We start from the raw sequence: 15,139 nt of genomic DNA on the forward strand, positions 1-15,139 counted from the left end.
AGAAGGCATCCCCCCCCCCCCTTCTGAGGATAGAACCCACAACCCAGGCATGTGCCCTGACCAGGAATCCAACTGTGACCTCCAGGTTCATGGGTCAATGCTCAACCACTCTACCACACCAGCCAGGCTCAAATCCATTAAAAAAAAATAAAAATGTTGAGTCCCTTATGAAGATAATCTTACAGATGAGTGAGATTGACATTGATGAGGGATGGTTGAATATTTTGTGATGTGTAATTTAACTTCTGACTCGATAGGTGGGAACTATTTTTTAAAAGAAACAAATAGCTTACGTAGGAAATTTTTTAGGGTTCTTGTTAGCAGAGATTCTGGAATGGGCTTTGGAGATTCTAAGAGACGTTTGTGGATGAAATTAGTAACTTATTCGTATTTAGAATTGCCCATTGGAGATGTTACTGGTTTCCCCCATCTAAAATGCAGGGTCCTCATGGTGTGGTGCTAGACCAGGCATCACCTGGAAGCTTGCTATACATGCAGATTCTCAGGCCTGGCCCAGCCAGGTGCGTGGTGCGCCAAGTGAGGCCCACACACATTTTGGGAGGGTGCCAGAGCCCAGGTGGGTGGGAAGATAAAAGCCGGGCACTGTGGCTCTTCAGTGGGCCCCAATGAGAAACAAGGAGGGCACTTTGTGCCTGTGCCACCTCTGTCTGTGCTCACCTTTCAGTTAATCCTGGGTCCTGCCTCAGGAACCAGCCCAGGACCACTCCGGTGAGGCCTCCCACTGTGGCCCGCATGGCTTTGTTATTCGTGTGCTCCTGTTCCCACACTCCTGGCTGCAGTGCTGTCCCCACCTTACTGTCTGCTTGGTGGTTCCTTTAAAAATGGCAAGATTTCTCCGTCCAAGCCCATAGGTAGTTCCTGGAGGGGACCCAGCCCCGCCGTGGGTGCTTCCCTGTCAGGGGCACCCTGATCAGCAGTCCTTTGCCTTCTCCTGGGGTTCGCCTGTCCCTTTGCTTGCTGACAAACACTCCCAGCACGACCCTCGGCTGCTCTCTCTTTCTGCTTCGGGACAAGGCTCAGAACCCGTCCCTCATTCTTCTGCCATTTTGGAACTCTAATCTGCTTGGTGGTTCCTTTTCCACATCCATGAGTTCACGATGCCCTGTTTGACTTCATGTCCCCAGGCCTGGCACTTAAATGTGCTCCATGTGTGTTAGATTATCAAAGTGTAGAAAGCAAATGTTGACCTGAACTGAGAAATTGTGGCAAGTAGGTGAAACATCTAAAGGTGAAATATTTGTGAACACTTTCCTGATTTTCAAAAAGAAAGTGTGTTAGTAAGAAACTACCAATTTTAGCCGAAACCAGTTTGACTCAGTGGTAGAGCATCGGTCTGCGGACTGAAAGGTCCCAGGTTCGATTCTGGTCAAGGGCATGTACCTTGGTTGCGGGCACATTCCCAGTAGGCAGCTGGTCGATGTTTCTCTCTCATCGACGTTTCTAGCTCTCTATATCTCTCCCTTCCTCTCTGTGAAAAATCAATAAAATATATTAAAAAACAAACAAACAAAAACTACCAATTTTCCCTTCACAAATGATGGAAAAACATTATGAGTCCATAAGGAAAGTGATCATCTTCAGCCAGCAGCAAGATATAGTAAATTCTTAATAAAGTAACTTTTATGAGAGGGTGAAAGTCAAAGGCACTTCATATTTTGGTGTCTGGGATTTTGAGAAAGGCTTTCCTTACATCCTGTGTTGTCCTCCATGAACAAAGAGGAGGGAGAGTGACCATTGAGATTCTTTGGGTTCCTTTTTAGCAAGCATTCACTCTCCCCTTCCACTATGGGCAGAGCATGCGTCCCCCTTTGACTTGAACTTGGTCATCTGACTGCCTTGGCATATCTGGTGCTCCCATGTGTTTGCACAGTGAGCTGGCCCTTCCTCTTCCCCAGTGATCCCTCGTGAAACATACCCAGGGCAGTCGTGGCTTCTCCAGCCTGGCTCCAAAGGAGGCATGTGGAGCAGAGCCACTGACACAGAGTTTTGAACAGGAGAAGAATACTTATAATTTATGTCTTACTGCACTGGTGTACAGCTTGTCACACAGCAGTAGTATGGGACTCGCTAACTAATACAGACAGAATGCTACAAATAGTCAGCTGAACAATCAGCCATCCAATGGGAGAATGGCAGTTCTCAGGGTGACTCCATTGTCTTCTCATTTTTAAAGCATATGTTGAAATATTCTCTTTAACTATTGTTGGAAAACAGAAGACCTGCCAGAAACACGTACATGCCCGTCCAGCATGCCAGCCACTGTCCAGCAGAAAGAGGAACGGAGGTGTTCTCTTGGCCTCCAAGTAGAAGAGTTAAGAGCAGTGAATCAGTGAGTAGAAATTACAGGAAACACATTTTGACTAAAAGGAAATATTTTTCCAAAGGACTCCAAACACAGAGTGCTGGCTGTTGAACTGGCTGTCAAGACAGATTGTAAGTGCTGGTCCCTTGACTCTGGAGCCTAGCTGGGGACCTGTAATGGCCTTGGCAGCTCTCAGATTCAGCGGCTTTTAAAATTGCTAGACCTGCTCAAATACTTTGTAAAGGTCTCTGAGATTTTCATGTTCAATGGACATGATTACACACCACACATACAGACACACACACACACACACACACACACACACACACACACACAGTGAGTATTGGCTGTTTGAATAGTAACGACTCTTGGTGGTTGAAGAGGAGTGTTCAAAAGACAATATGTAGGCCCAGCTGGTGTGGCTCAGTTGAGCATCCACCTATGAACCAGGAGGTCACGGTTTGAGTCCCAGTTAGGCCATATGTTGAGTTGTGGGCTTGATCCCCAGGAGGCAGCCAATCAATGATTCCCTCTCACCATGGATGTTTCTCTCTCTCTCTCTCCCTTTCTCTTCCTCTTTGAAATAAAAAAATATATATATTTATTTTTTAAAAAAAGACAATATGTATACTTTACAGCAGGGGTGGGGAACCTTTTTTCTGCAAAGGGCCATTGGATTTTTGTAACATCCCTCACGGGCCATACAAAATTATCAACTTAAAAATTAGCCTGCTATATTTGGTCAAACCTTTAATTAACTCACCCCTAATGCCTTGGCAGGGCCAGACCAAATTATTTCGAGGGCCTTATATGGCCCATGGGCTGGACATTCCCCACCCCTGCTTTATAGTACAGTTAAGTCCCCACTTAATGTTCTCGGTAGGTTCTGTGACTTTAAAAGAAATGAAACCAATTTTACCATAAGCTTTTTTATGACTATAAATTAGAGTTAACTTCCTACGCTATCTCATCAACATTATAAGCAAACTATGTTGTACTAAGTGATGTTATCGAGGATCTGCTGCTTAAGGGAGACCTTGAAGGCAATTTCAAACACAACATGCTGCAAGCATCTTGAAGCGAGCAGTCTTAATTTGTAGAAATCAGTTACATTCATGCATCTGTGTTTGCTTGCTAATTATCGCTTTATTTAAGCAAAACGAACAAATGTAAACTGTTTTGACTTAAGTGGGTCTTGTGTTGGTGGAACCATATCCGTACACTCAACATGATGCTTGCTATGGGTTGCCCTCCTTCGCCAGTGTCTCCAGATGATAATCACATTGTCAGGGTCTTCCCACATCTTTGCTCAAGGCTCCGCCTCCCTCCTCCCAGAAGCAATTCCTGGACAGTCAGCTCTCCTGGCCTTGCTGACCTTATTTCCACGCAGCCCCATGTAGAATTTCATCATGTGCTGTTTGCACTGTCTGTTAATCGCTCGGCAGATCTGCGTTGTTCTCCCTACTACCCTTGAGCTCCATGAGACACCGACCACATTCCAGACTCTGTGAGCATCATCCTGGGACCACGCGGTGCTGACTGTAAAAGGCCACTCAGGGTGGCCCGTTTGCTCCAGTCTTTATGAACTCATGTCTTCCTAGCAGCTCCTTTGGCAAGTGTTCCTGGTGAGAGAACCTTTGCTGCGGTCATCTGCATCAGCTCAGTTACATAATTCTCCCTAGAATCAGACTTTTAGGGACTAGTAAATATAAAAAACATAATCTGAGAAACCCTTCTTTTGTCATAACTAATAACAATGAATAAATATCGCAATGAAAAGCTTTCTGATCCTCAGCTACTTGTGAAATAGGTAACTACATTTTCCCTAGAAGAAAATAATTTTAAGTCTCTTACGGTCCATGGATTCACAATTTAACCAAATGCTGTCTTCTGCAGCTTAATCTGAACATGGAGGCTGCCTGTGGAGTATCTGTACATTTTCTTCTGTTACATACACAGGCATTGCCAAGGTTGGAAGCTCTTTCTGTCTAAACTCACCTCTTTGCCAGATTTGTCATCTCTGTGCAAGTAGACAGTGTTAATACTTGCAGTTGGATTTGTACTATAATAAACAGTATTTTCACACTTCTGTATTTCTGATCAACTAAGAATTTATCTGGTCACATTCATTTTATACCTCTGGTTTTAGAGAAAGAAATGTGTGTTACATCTTTCAAAACAAGCTATTGCAGTTGTCAACTTGCACATACAAAAGTCTATTTGCCTAAATTCTAATTCCAGTTAAGTGCTGAAATTAAAATATAGGCAAGGCTCCTATAGTCTTATTTGGATAAAATGTGGAATGAGGTTTTCTGCCTTGTGGAATAATAATAAGAAGAATAGCACTACTGCAGAGAGTCCGTGTGAGTGTTAGAAAGTGAAAACACTGTCTGGAGCCATAACCTTGTGTTCAAATCCTGGCTCTGTCATCTGTCCACATGAGGTACCTCAGTTTCCCCATCTGTAAAGTGGATCCATGAGAGCAGCTTGTCAGGTTGCTGTAAAGAACAAGAGAGTTAAATTCACATGAAAAGTTGAGAGCTGCCTGTGGGCAGGAAAGTCTCAGCAAATACTTCTCGATGCCATTGTCACATATGAGTGTGCTTAGTGAGTGCCTGGCTCATGCGCTCAGAACATGTGGCTGCCACTATTATCTATACCAGTGTTTCCCAAACTTTTGACATATGTGTACCCCTTCTATAATTTTTGTAATGCTGAGTACCCCTTGTACTCATGAGAATGTAGAATTAGGCGCAGCTAAGCACGGTGCAGTGCATATCCCCACCAAACTCCGGTGCAACCCATACCCCCGCCAAACTCTTCCCGTATCCCTGGGGGTACGCATACCACACTTTGGGAAACACTGACCTACACTAATAAAAGAGAAAGATGCAAACTGACCATACCTTTGTGATACCCACCACCCAATCAGGAGTGAGTATGCAAATTAACCCAACAAAGATGGTGGATTAATTTGCATACACAGGCACTGAGAGGCCTGGGGCAGAAAGCAGGCATTCTGCACCACTCCAGCCGCTTGGGGCCTCAGGGCAGCGTGGGAATGCCGAAAGGCGGCTCTGGGCGAGAGCAAAGGCGGTGCCGGCAGCCAGAGGAAGGAAGGCCCATTCTTGCATGAATCTTTGTGCATCGGGCATTTAGTTATTACATATTATCAAGTATGTTTTCTGATGAACAATCCCAGTAATGAGACATGTGGAGATTTTCCAGGCAAGTGAGAAGGAAATGGAAGCATCTGAGAGGCTGTGGCTTGGAGAGGAAGGGACATGTCAGGGGCTATGCCACACAGATGGGATTCTCCAAAGTGCTGTTAACACAGAGCACAGCCTGGATCCAGGCCTCAGCACACAGCTTATTAGGAAGGAGCTTCAAAGTCGGATGCTTCCTTTTTCCCCTCAGAGGAACATCTGTCCCAGCTTAAGTCCCCAAAGGTACAAATACTGAGGGGAAATAAACTTTTGGGAGGAGACCTTCAAGAAAATTTAAAAATGTAAGTTGGACAGTACAAAAGAGTAGATGCTCTTTCTAAACTTTAGAATTATGTGGTTTATGTTTATCTAAATTAGGGTTTCAGCAGATATTCTAGTATTTAGCTTTATTTCATTATTAAATAAAGGACTCTAATCCCAAAGCATAAAGACCAGTTTCTTATTTTTATGGTCACACCATGGCTGTGGCACTTACCATAGGAAAGAACTGGTGTTAAGTTTCATCTATGACATTCTGGGCAAGATTTTAGGGACGGTGAACTGTCCCAAATATGACTTCACTTTTATAAGGATGATATGTCTTTAAAGATAAAAAAATATTTCAAGTGTTTTGATTTCTGAACCCTTAAGAAGGGAGACTATGTCATTTGATACTTAAATGATCACAAACTACAGGAAATTGTTGAATGTACCTAGATGTCAGGTCTCCATGATTTATCAGTTTTATAATTTTATGACTCCATCAATTCTGCAAGGGCTAAAAAATAATGTTACTATTTCCTGAAAGCCATTCTTTAGCACTGGCAGGATTGCTCACTCATAAACACACGTTTGTTCATCCTCACCAGACACTTAGAGAGAGTCTGCTCTGTGCTGATGTGCCCACCTGGTGGAACCTGACAGTGAGGGTCTGCCTGGGTCTAGAAGCCTCACCAGGAACAATCTAGACACAAACCATTGCTTGAGGTGAGGAGTGAGAGAGCCTCACGTGGAAAGTAGAAATGAGCATTTTGATGCACTGCATGTTTATTCTTTCATTTAAGATTTGGCCCAGCCACATCCCAATCTATGTCTTCGAAATATTTTTTTTTCAAACACAGCTTAGAAAGGACTTCAGTCACCATGTCATCTGTTATCTGTGTCCTAACAGACACAGAGTTCTAATAGAGTTTAAATGCACATGACTTGGGTGGGCATATCTCTAGAGTTTGTCATGATTGGTCAATTGTGGTGGAACTTGGTTTTAGAAAATTAAACATATCATTTAATCATTATTTTACTCCTAAAAAGAAACTTTGGTTTCTCCAACAATGGTTTTATTCCCAGGTTACAGAGGCCTCAGAGTTTTAGAGAAATGCAGTGTCTTGCTTGCCCAGCTTTCAGGATTTTCTGTCTTTGTTAGAGGGAAGATGTTGTCATTAAAAATGACAAGAAGTAGCCCAACTCGAAGCCCCCTATTAAAACGGAACAATGTAGTAGTGACTAGCAGTGTGGCTCCCTCAGGAAATGCCGTCAAGTAGGGCTGCGAGGTTGTGACCGAGAGCAGTGCCAGGTGAGCGGGCTGGTACTGGGCACTGATCAGGAGGGGGTTTTGCCAGGTGTGTCGCTGCCCGTGGGCCTCAGGGATTACCAGATTTAGGAAAGATTATTCAGGGCAAGGAGAACGATTTATCCGTCCACCCACAGCCATGCAGCGGTGCCAGGCACCAGGTCCAGCGAAAAACCCAGAAAAAGGATAAAGTGAGGAGAAGTCGAAACGACACTTGTCTGTGGGAGGGAGACGTGCCTGGCGGGGCCGGGGACTCCACGCTTGGGTGCTGGTGTGCAGTGTTTGCACCTGCCAACATCGTGCAAATTCCCTGAATGCAAGCGCCATGTATGGTTTTCTGCACCCGGTCTTTTAAAAAGAGAGAAAACAATTTTTGGAACTGAGTCCTCAATGAAACCCTTCAGCAGGCAGTGGCTTCCCTGCCTGCGCCAGCCCCGGAAGAATTGAATTTTCAATTACCCAGCATCTCCTCTGGTTGGAGACTGCACTAAGCAACTCCCTGCTCTCCTGACATGATTAACTGAAGACGCTTTTACTGCCAAAAATCATGCCATTTATTGATGTGAAACTTAACAATCGCTGGAGGCCCCATTGTGTAAAATATACTCTTGCGGTGTAAACTACAAGTCAGTCCACTTCTCAAGTGGTCTGGTTCCTTCCGCTTCCCCTGGCCTCGCCGAGCCCACCCAGGGAAGGCCAGGGCCATGCGAGGGAGAATTGGATCTCAGGTGTGTTTTGTATTTTTTTCCCCCCCTGGAGAGCTAGGAAGGAGTTTGGGGGAGGACATGCCCACTGGCTGCTGGGAAAATCCTGTGGAGTTTTCAAGATGTTTGCCCAACCCAGTGGCTGCGAAGGTCCAAGACAAGGAAACTGACAGATTGTGAGTGGGGCTGAGATCCAGCGTTGACTTTTGGTAAAGGGTGCAATTAGTAACATCTTTAAAACACATTTAGATGCTTAGGGGGGATGGGATTAACCCACATCCACCGGATGGAAAGAACACATTGAATCACAAACTGTCCGCATGTGCACGTGTGTGTGTTCTGACTTACTGGCCGCTCAGGGAATGGTCCCGACGTTCCAAATTGTCAGTTTTCTCTGCACATCTTAGCACTTATGGGGGGAGGGGCGGGGAGAGAAAGATCCACAGAGAGGAATCCGGTGCGGACCTCAGAAGCGACGCGTGGCAGATGCTCGCTGCCGCTGGCCACTGGCTTGTGGCAGGCTGCTCCTGGGAGCCCGTAGCGGCCACGTTTCCCTGAGTCTTTCCCTGGGGTCCTGTGTCCTGAACCCGATGGAAGGACCCCTGGTCACGGGAAGAGGACCTGCGTCCTGGACATGCCACATCAAACGCGCCATCTGTTTCCTCCTGATTGTGTGTTGGGAGGGGCCTCTGCCTGGAAGCCGGTGAGCAGGGGCAGACATGGAAACCCGAGTGCTGGACGGCCCCCGTGGCTAACGCTCTGCATCTCGGTCAAGCTTTTCCTTTGCTTCTGGGTGAAGGACGTGTGGCCTGTGACTGTCCAGGTTCTGTGCACGGGTTACCTCTTGTGTCGTCTTAAGGAGGCCGCACAGCGAGCTAGCTTCCTTCCAGAGGCCAGCTAGCCACACCCACAGGTACCAGCTGGGCATGGAGGGTGGCGGCAGGGGGGTTAGAGCAGCCAGCACCGGCTCCGCCTGCCCTGTCTCCCTCTCTTGACACCTTGAGTGCTCAGAGGTGCAAATCTCCAGGCCACCCGGGAGAGCGGGGAGAGCGCTGGGCAGAAATCCTGCCTGTGGAAAGCCGCCCCTCTTAGGGGCTGAGGAAGCGCACGTTCCCCGGACCAGGATGGTCCCCTCGGCTTCACAGTCTCCAGCGGGAAGGACTCATCAGCCTATGAACGTGTCTTGGAGGAGGGTGCACCCTGAAAGACTAAAATTAAATAAAGGCGCTTATCTTGCTGTCCACCGGAATTGCCTGCTCTAATCACATTAGCTCACACAAGGGCGCAGGGTGCACGGGGGATAGCCTGGTCTTTGCAGACAGAGCTCAGCGCTCACCTCCGTCACTCATTCTGCAGCCTTCCGCATGCAGTGAGCACGCGTAAGCCCTTGGAGCCTGAGTGTTGCATTTTAAGTGGCACTGACATTTGCTGCCTGTCAGGTTGGAGGCAAGGATCTGCAACACCAAGGTCTGCCCCACGGGCAGCTGGCACAGAGCAGGGGGCAGCAGCTCTGGGGCCAGAGGAGCATCCCCCGCGGTCACTGGGCAGTCCTTCACCCCACCCCCGCCCTGGGGGAGTTGCCCGGACCCCAGGCTCTGCAGCCACGCTGGGCTTGGGGCAGGTTCAGCATCTCCCTGTGGAAAGTGTCGGCCTGCCAAGCCAAACGGCGTTATTTCCTTTTTCCCAAGCTGGACAACGGGCCGGCCGGGAGCAACAGACGGCGGAACTTCCAGTTTATTTCAAGAGAGCCTGGGGCTGCTTCCCCTCCCTTCCTCCTCCCGCCTTGTAGTTAGTTGTACAGTTGTTTGTTTGAACTTGAGACTTCCTGAACTTGGAAGGTGTTTTTGGCATGGGCCGTCGGAGCAGCTCCTTACCATTCGGAGCTCCAGCCAGCACACACAAGCCCCCTTTCTGAGGAAGGAAACGCCCAGGACTCTCCCAGAGAGCGGCTGGGTGCGGCCTGGCCTCCACTCTGCGGGAGTCTCTCTCTGACACCGCAGGCATCTCCTCCCGCCACTGCCTGTCCTGCACGGTGTGGCTTAGGGCAGGCCGGCATCCCTGTCTCTGCAGGTGGCAGGGGGCAGGCCCGGGGCGAGGGAGGGCAGGTTCTGAGCTGCCCAGAGTGGACTGTCCGTGCAGGCAGTTGTTCCAGAGGGAGGCCTGGACTTGGAGACGAGGGGGACAGACTTGACGTGACGCTCTGGTCACTAGAGGTGGTGCGCCCGCCCGGCCCAGCGTGCAGAGCTGCACCGGGTGCCCTGGCCCACGTCGCCGGTGCCTGCAGGCTGGTGGAAACCACCTCACTCTGGCACGGGGGCTGCGTCTGGACCTCGTGGGAGCCTATCCTGAGGACTCAAAGCCTCCGCTGCTGCTGCTGCTTGTCCCTGGTGGAGAGACCCAGTGATGGCCGAGAGGCAAGCGTCACAGGGAGCCCCTGGGGGCCCCCAACGTCGATTCTGGCTGCTGACCCGGAGGCGCCGGGGGACCTCGAGGCGCCCAAAACCCGGTGAGGCGGGAAGGGGTGGCACCACCCGGGGTGCACAGGCACAGGCTCCCAGTGTCCCCTTAGCAGGCAGGCACGTCCCTGTCTTTTTCCTTGCCCATTTCTTTGGAGGAAAAATGTGTGCAATGCTTTTTAAAAAAGGTTAGAAGTGACGTGTTGAGCAGTCTTCGCGGAAGCCAGACTTCAGGTCGAGTTTCATTTGACTTATTTTAAGTGTTCCGGCTCTGAGGAAGCGGGACTCGCCTGTCTCTGCTCTGGCGGGACGATCATGGGGTAGACACAAAAGGGAGGCATTTGGTAAGCTGAGCACACTGGGCACGTGAGGCTTGCATGCTGTGCCCTTTCTGCCTCGAGGGGGCCCTGCAGGTGGGAGGATGGAGCAGAGCCCTCCCGTCCTGCCCCGGCATCCCGGCTCCGTCCTCTGCAGCCAGACACCAGAGTCGGCAGGCGGTCCCTGCCAGGGGCAGGCTGCCTCTGAGCGGCGCTGCTTTTATGAGAGGAAGGCACGGGGACTTCGGGGATTTGCTCAGCCAGACAGCAAAATGGAAATTCTCACGGGTCTTAAAAGGATGCTTTTTACAGATTGACTTCAAAGGAGCAGGGACACTCAAAGAGACGGAGTTGGAGAAAAGAGCCTTGTCACACATTTCCGGTCCCCACTTCCAGGAGCACCCCTTCCTTCTTCCGGAACTTGAAAACCCCTTGTGGGCACGCTGGTTCCGTGACCCCAGCCTGTGGTGGGGCATGGGTAGGGTGTCGCGGTGGCATCTGTTCCCTGGACAGATGCCCTGATATGACATGCAAGGCATCAGAAATAGGTCAGAGTCAGCAACACGCCTTTCTGGGGTGTGGGGACCCCATGCCTCTCTCCCGTTTGGGGGAGCCAGTTAGCATCGGGGAGAGGGTGAGAGACCCTGTGCGGAACCAGTGAACCTGTGTGCGACCTTCCCTGGCCTTGGTTGTCAGAGTCTCGACCAGCAGCAGCCCCTGAGCAGGGCTTGGCCCTGGGGTGGCTGGTGGCCACACTGGTGGACCTGGGGGTGGCCTCAGCCATGGGCAGGAGAGCCTCCCTCAGTTTCCCTTTAGTGGTGTGTGTGGGGGGGTGGTTGGGAGGAACGGAGCCCACACACTGAAAGCCTGGCTGCTTCCACTTCTCGGGGGTGATTCTGAGCTCAGTGGCATCAGAACCAATGATTCAGGCCACGGACTTCTGCCTCACAGAGTGAGAGAGTGAGGGTGGGGGGAGGGGTTACAAAGGGTGTCTGTGTGGCCCCTGGCCCAGCCCAGCACATACAGGGAGGAGAAGGCTTCGCTTCTGTCTCTCCAGAAGTGCCCCCAAGCCCGCTGCCTGGAGGACTGGACACAGGTTGGGTTCGGGGGTGGGGTGGTGGTCCCTGAGTCATCTGACCAGACCCGCCCTGGCCCTGGTGGTTCTGTGCTGTGGCTCTGTTAGGGTGGCACTGAGGCCCCCTGCCTGTGAAAGGGCTGATTGTCACCCTGATGCCGGGAGATACAGAGGGGGGGGGCCATGGAAAGGTCCAAGCCTGCCCCCATCCCGCCTGCCTTGTGGCCTGGGCAAGTGTATCTACTGCTCCATGGATGTTCCGCTGGGGAATATGGGCCCCCCAGCAGCCTCTCTCCGAAATGAAGCCCCCCTCAGGTGTCCCTTCCCTGAAATGCTCCCCCTCCCCGAGGCATCCGCTTGCTGTTGAAAGGGGAGCCCTTGGTGCTGGGTCACCGCTGAGCCTATGCGGAGGGAAGGAACAGGGAGGGTGCCATCTGACTTGAGTGGCTTCTCTTTTCCTTAGTAGCCCTCGTTAGACACCTGTATGCTGTGGCTCTGCCTGTCAGTCATCAGGACCATGTGCAGGACGGCCAGTTAAGTGCTCTGTGACGTGAGGCCTGGGTCAGCCTGGCTCCGTGCAGCCCTCCTGGCTCCCTGCACTGCTCAGTCCCCCCTCCCTGCACTGTCCTTCCTTTGGCCTCCTCGGACTGCCCAGCTTCTCTGCACCTGTGCAGTCTGGCATTTCACAGCTAAACCCCGAGACCAGCAGGAGTGGAGACCCAGCTCTCAGATACCCACTGCTTACATTTTCCTTCTCCCATAGGAGCAGCCCGGGTGGGCACTCTTTCCTGCCTGCAGTTCCTTCCTCGAAAACCCATGCATACACGTGTGTCTGGGTCGGGCTGGCCGGTAGGGCCCTGTGGCCAGACCTCCCCAGGCTCTGCAGCTCTCTTCCTTGGGTTGAGCATTGAATGAAGTATCTTCCGGTTAACTCAACAGTTATATTTCATGCTCTAAGTAGAAGGCCTGGGAGAAAGGATAGTTACAAGACTGTAGTTTTCTTTGATAACCAGAAACAATGTGATACCAATTAATTAAGTGGGAGTTGAGATAATCTCTTGAATGTACCTCTGATCCGTCCTACTTTCAGAAATAGAACACTACCTGGAGTGGGCACTGGAATGCCTAGGGAGGGGCATTCACTCTGTGCTCTTCTGTCCTAGAACATTCGTTTCAACAAGCCAGGAGGACCGATCGTTTTATGTAGAACTGAAAGATTCTCTTTTTAGAAACATGTTTCAGGTGGGCAGGGGCCCTTTTAAACAAAACCAGAATGAATTAAAAGAAGCAAATAGACATATTTGAGACAACTGGGTGAGTTGGTCACTGCAAGAGAGCACAACATTTCTCTTTGAGCTTCCTGGTAGCTAATGCAAAAAGGGAGCATGTTTGGATTCAAGCTCACATGCAAAAAACACACACACACACACAAAACAAAACACAAAAAAACTTCTGGAAGGAATTCTGAAGGAAACCAGTATCTCAGATGTGCACATTGGAAACATTGGGACCCTCAATGGGCTATCCCTTTGGAATATTTCTTTTCTCTGAAAATCAGTGCGCCTAAAATGGTTCCGTGAGGACCTTTCCAAAGTAAGCGAAGACAACCATATGGCTCTGGCATTTTTGCTTAGGTTCCTCTGCCTGTTTGGGGACAGCTGACTGCTGAAAGCGGGGTTACCCTGTCTCTCACAACAAGACAAGCTGCCGTCTGTGCCACCTTGGACCTTAGTGCAGAAGCCAGCCAGATGTGAGGCTGGCATTCCCCGTGACCTTGGGAGCCAGAGGCCCATGTCTGTGCTGAGGCCAGCACGGAGGTGAGGGTGCCTGTGGAGGAGCCCCGGGTTTCTTGTCAGTAGCTTTAAGTGACCATCGGAGGAAATACCATGTTGATACTTGGCCACTGGATCCATTGGGTCTCACTCATAAAAGTGAGTTTCTGCTCGCAAACCTGGCTTTCATCTTTTCAGGAGCTACAGAAAGCACAGGGAAGGCACGTATCCTCACTGTTGTTGTTCTCTTTGGCTTTTTGGAATTTCCCGGTGAGCTGGTGAGGCCGGAAAAGACGGGAGGATAGCGTGCTGTGTTGTTTAAAGTGTGCTTCTTCAGAGAAGAAATACTTGTGTTGAGCTATTTCCTGAGGGACTCCAGTCAACTTTGTTGTAAGGAGAAGTTTTATGGTTTGAAGAAATCTGGTTATTATTATTATTCTGTTATAATTTAAAAAAAAATGTCAGGTAACTTGGTGGATGTCACTGCTTCTGGCCTCCTACCCCAACGACCCAGGCCTAATTGGCGCAGGCCCCAGGAGGACTCAGAGTTGGGGTGGGAGGGTTGGTATTTCTGCTTTTTGGGGAGCCCTGGAGCTGCAGGCTCAAACCCTCAGCTCCCCAAGCTCCGCTGTCTAAGCAGCTTAGACTGTAGCGTGTCATGAAGCATATCACTGGTCACCTGCTGGTTGGGGTCTGTGGACTCTGTCCATAGCCTTGATCTGTGAGCATGGAGTGAGAGAAGATATGTCCTACCATCCCCAGGGAGCCCAGGCCATCTAGTGGGCCCCGTAGGGCCAGCTGTGACGGGAAGGAGGCAACGGAATATCTCAGGACTCTAAAAGAGGGTGTCCAGGTGGGGGCGCCTGCTCTACACCACAGATTTATTAGAGACGCACAGACTTTGAAAGGAAAGCTGAGAAGAGAGGAGCGTTAGAACACTGTGCCTCTGCTTTGCTCACCTGCCTTTAAATAAATATAGGCTCTACCTCTGCTTGCTCCAGCAAATGAGTAGTGTCCGGAGAACTGGATTTTATCATATGGAAGAAGGTAGTGACGCGGGGTCCTTTTGGGCAGTCTTGTTGGATGTAACACATTTAGCAAATACGCTTCTCTTTCGGAAGGTGTGGCACATGGCTGTATTTGACCTTTCCCATTGCCTGCTTCAGGGAAGCAGGGAAGTCATGCCAGCAGAGGTGTCCCTTGCGCCTTGAACGGAGGCCAAGGCGGACCCAGAGGCTCCTTTTCCTTTCAGTCACCCCGCACCTGGCCAGCGGGCTGGGAGTCGTGTGTAAATGCACAGGGAGGAGTGGCAGAGGCTGGCCTGCGGGAGATTAATCACCTCTTAATGCTTCGTCTCCGGTTCATGGGTAAAAGCGAAAGTAAGAAGCCAGCTGGTCCCTCAGGTGCATTTTAGGGAGCAAAGTTCAGAGGGAGATGGCTAATGGGTAACCGCAGGAGGGCTGCAGGATCGCCCGCGTGTGCTGCTCAGCCATGGAAGACAGACACGTTACCCACATCTCCGTGTCTGAGATGAGGCGCTACTACATGTTTTCCGAGTGGTGCTCCTGGCTGCTCTCTGCGGCTGAGGGTGAGTCCTGGGGTCCCACCACCCACTGCCCCTTTGGCGTCATCCACCTGCCAAGGCGTCCTGGGAGCCGCCAGGGCTGCCGGCTGCGCGGCCAGGGTTTTAGCGCAGGAGTTACTCGCGCTGTGCAC

At 50.3% G+C, this 15,139-nt stretch overlaps 1 protein-coding gene across 10 annotated transcripts in view; it reads left to right on the plus strand.

Moving 5' to 3' along the window:
- Positions 1–15,139, plus strand: part of MCF2L (MCF.2 cell line derived transforming sequence like) — a 184,655-nt gene that overhangs the window by 72,215 nt on the left and 97,301 nt on the right. Inside the window, exon 1 of one of the 10 annotated variants that reach the window (XM_036457226.2) lies at positions 9,777–10,309. The exons of 8 other annotated variants lie outside the window; for them this stretch is intronic. In XM_036457226.2, coding sequence (XP_036313119.1) covers positions 10,207–10,309 — 103 coding nt within the window. In that variant the 5' untranslated portion in view covers positions 9,777–10,206. Of the gene's footprint in view, positions 1–9,776; positions 10,310–14,837; positions 15,012–15,139 lie in introns of those variants that run through there. One more of the 10 variants, XM_036457227.2, reaches the window with a different exon arrangement.

This window comes from Pipistrellus kuhlii, unplaced genomic scaffold (genome assembly GCF_014108245.1).
Source record: "Pipistrellus kuhlii isolate mPipKuh1 unplaced genomic scaffold, mPipKuh1.p scaffold_m20_p_3, whole genome shotgun sequence".
Lineage (NCBI taxonomy): Eukaryota > Metazoa > Chordata > Mammalia > Chiroptera > Vespertilionidae > Pipistrellus > Pipistrellus kuhlii.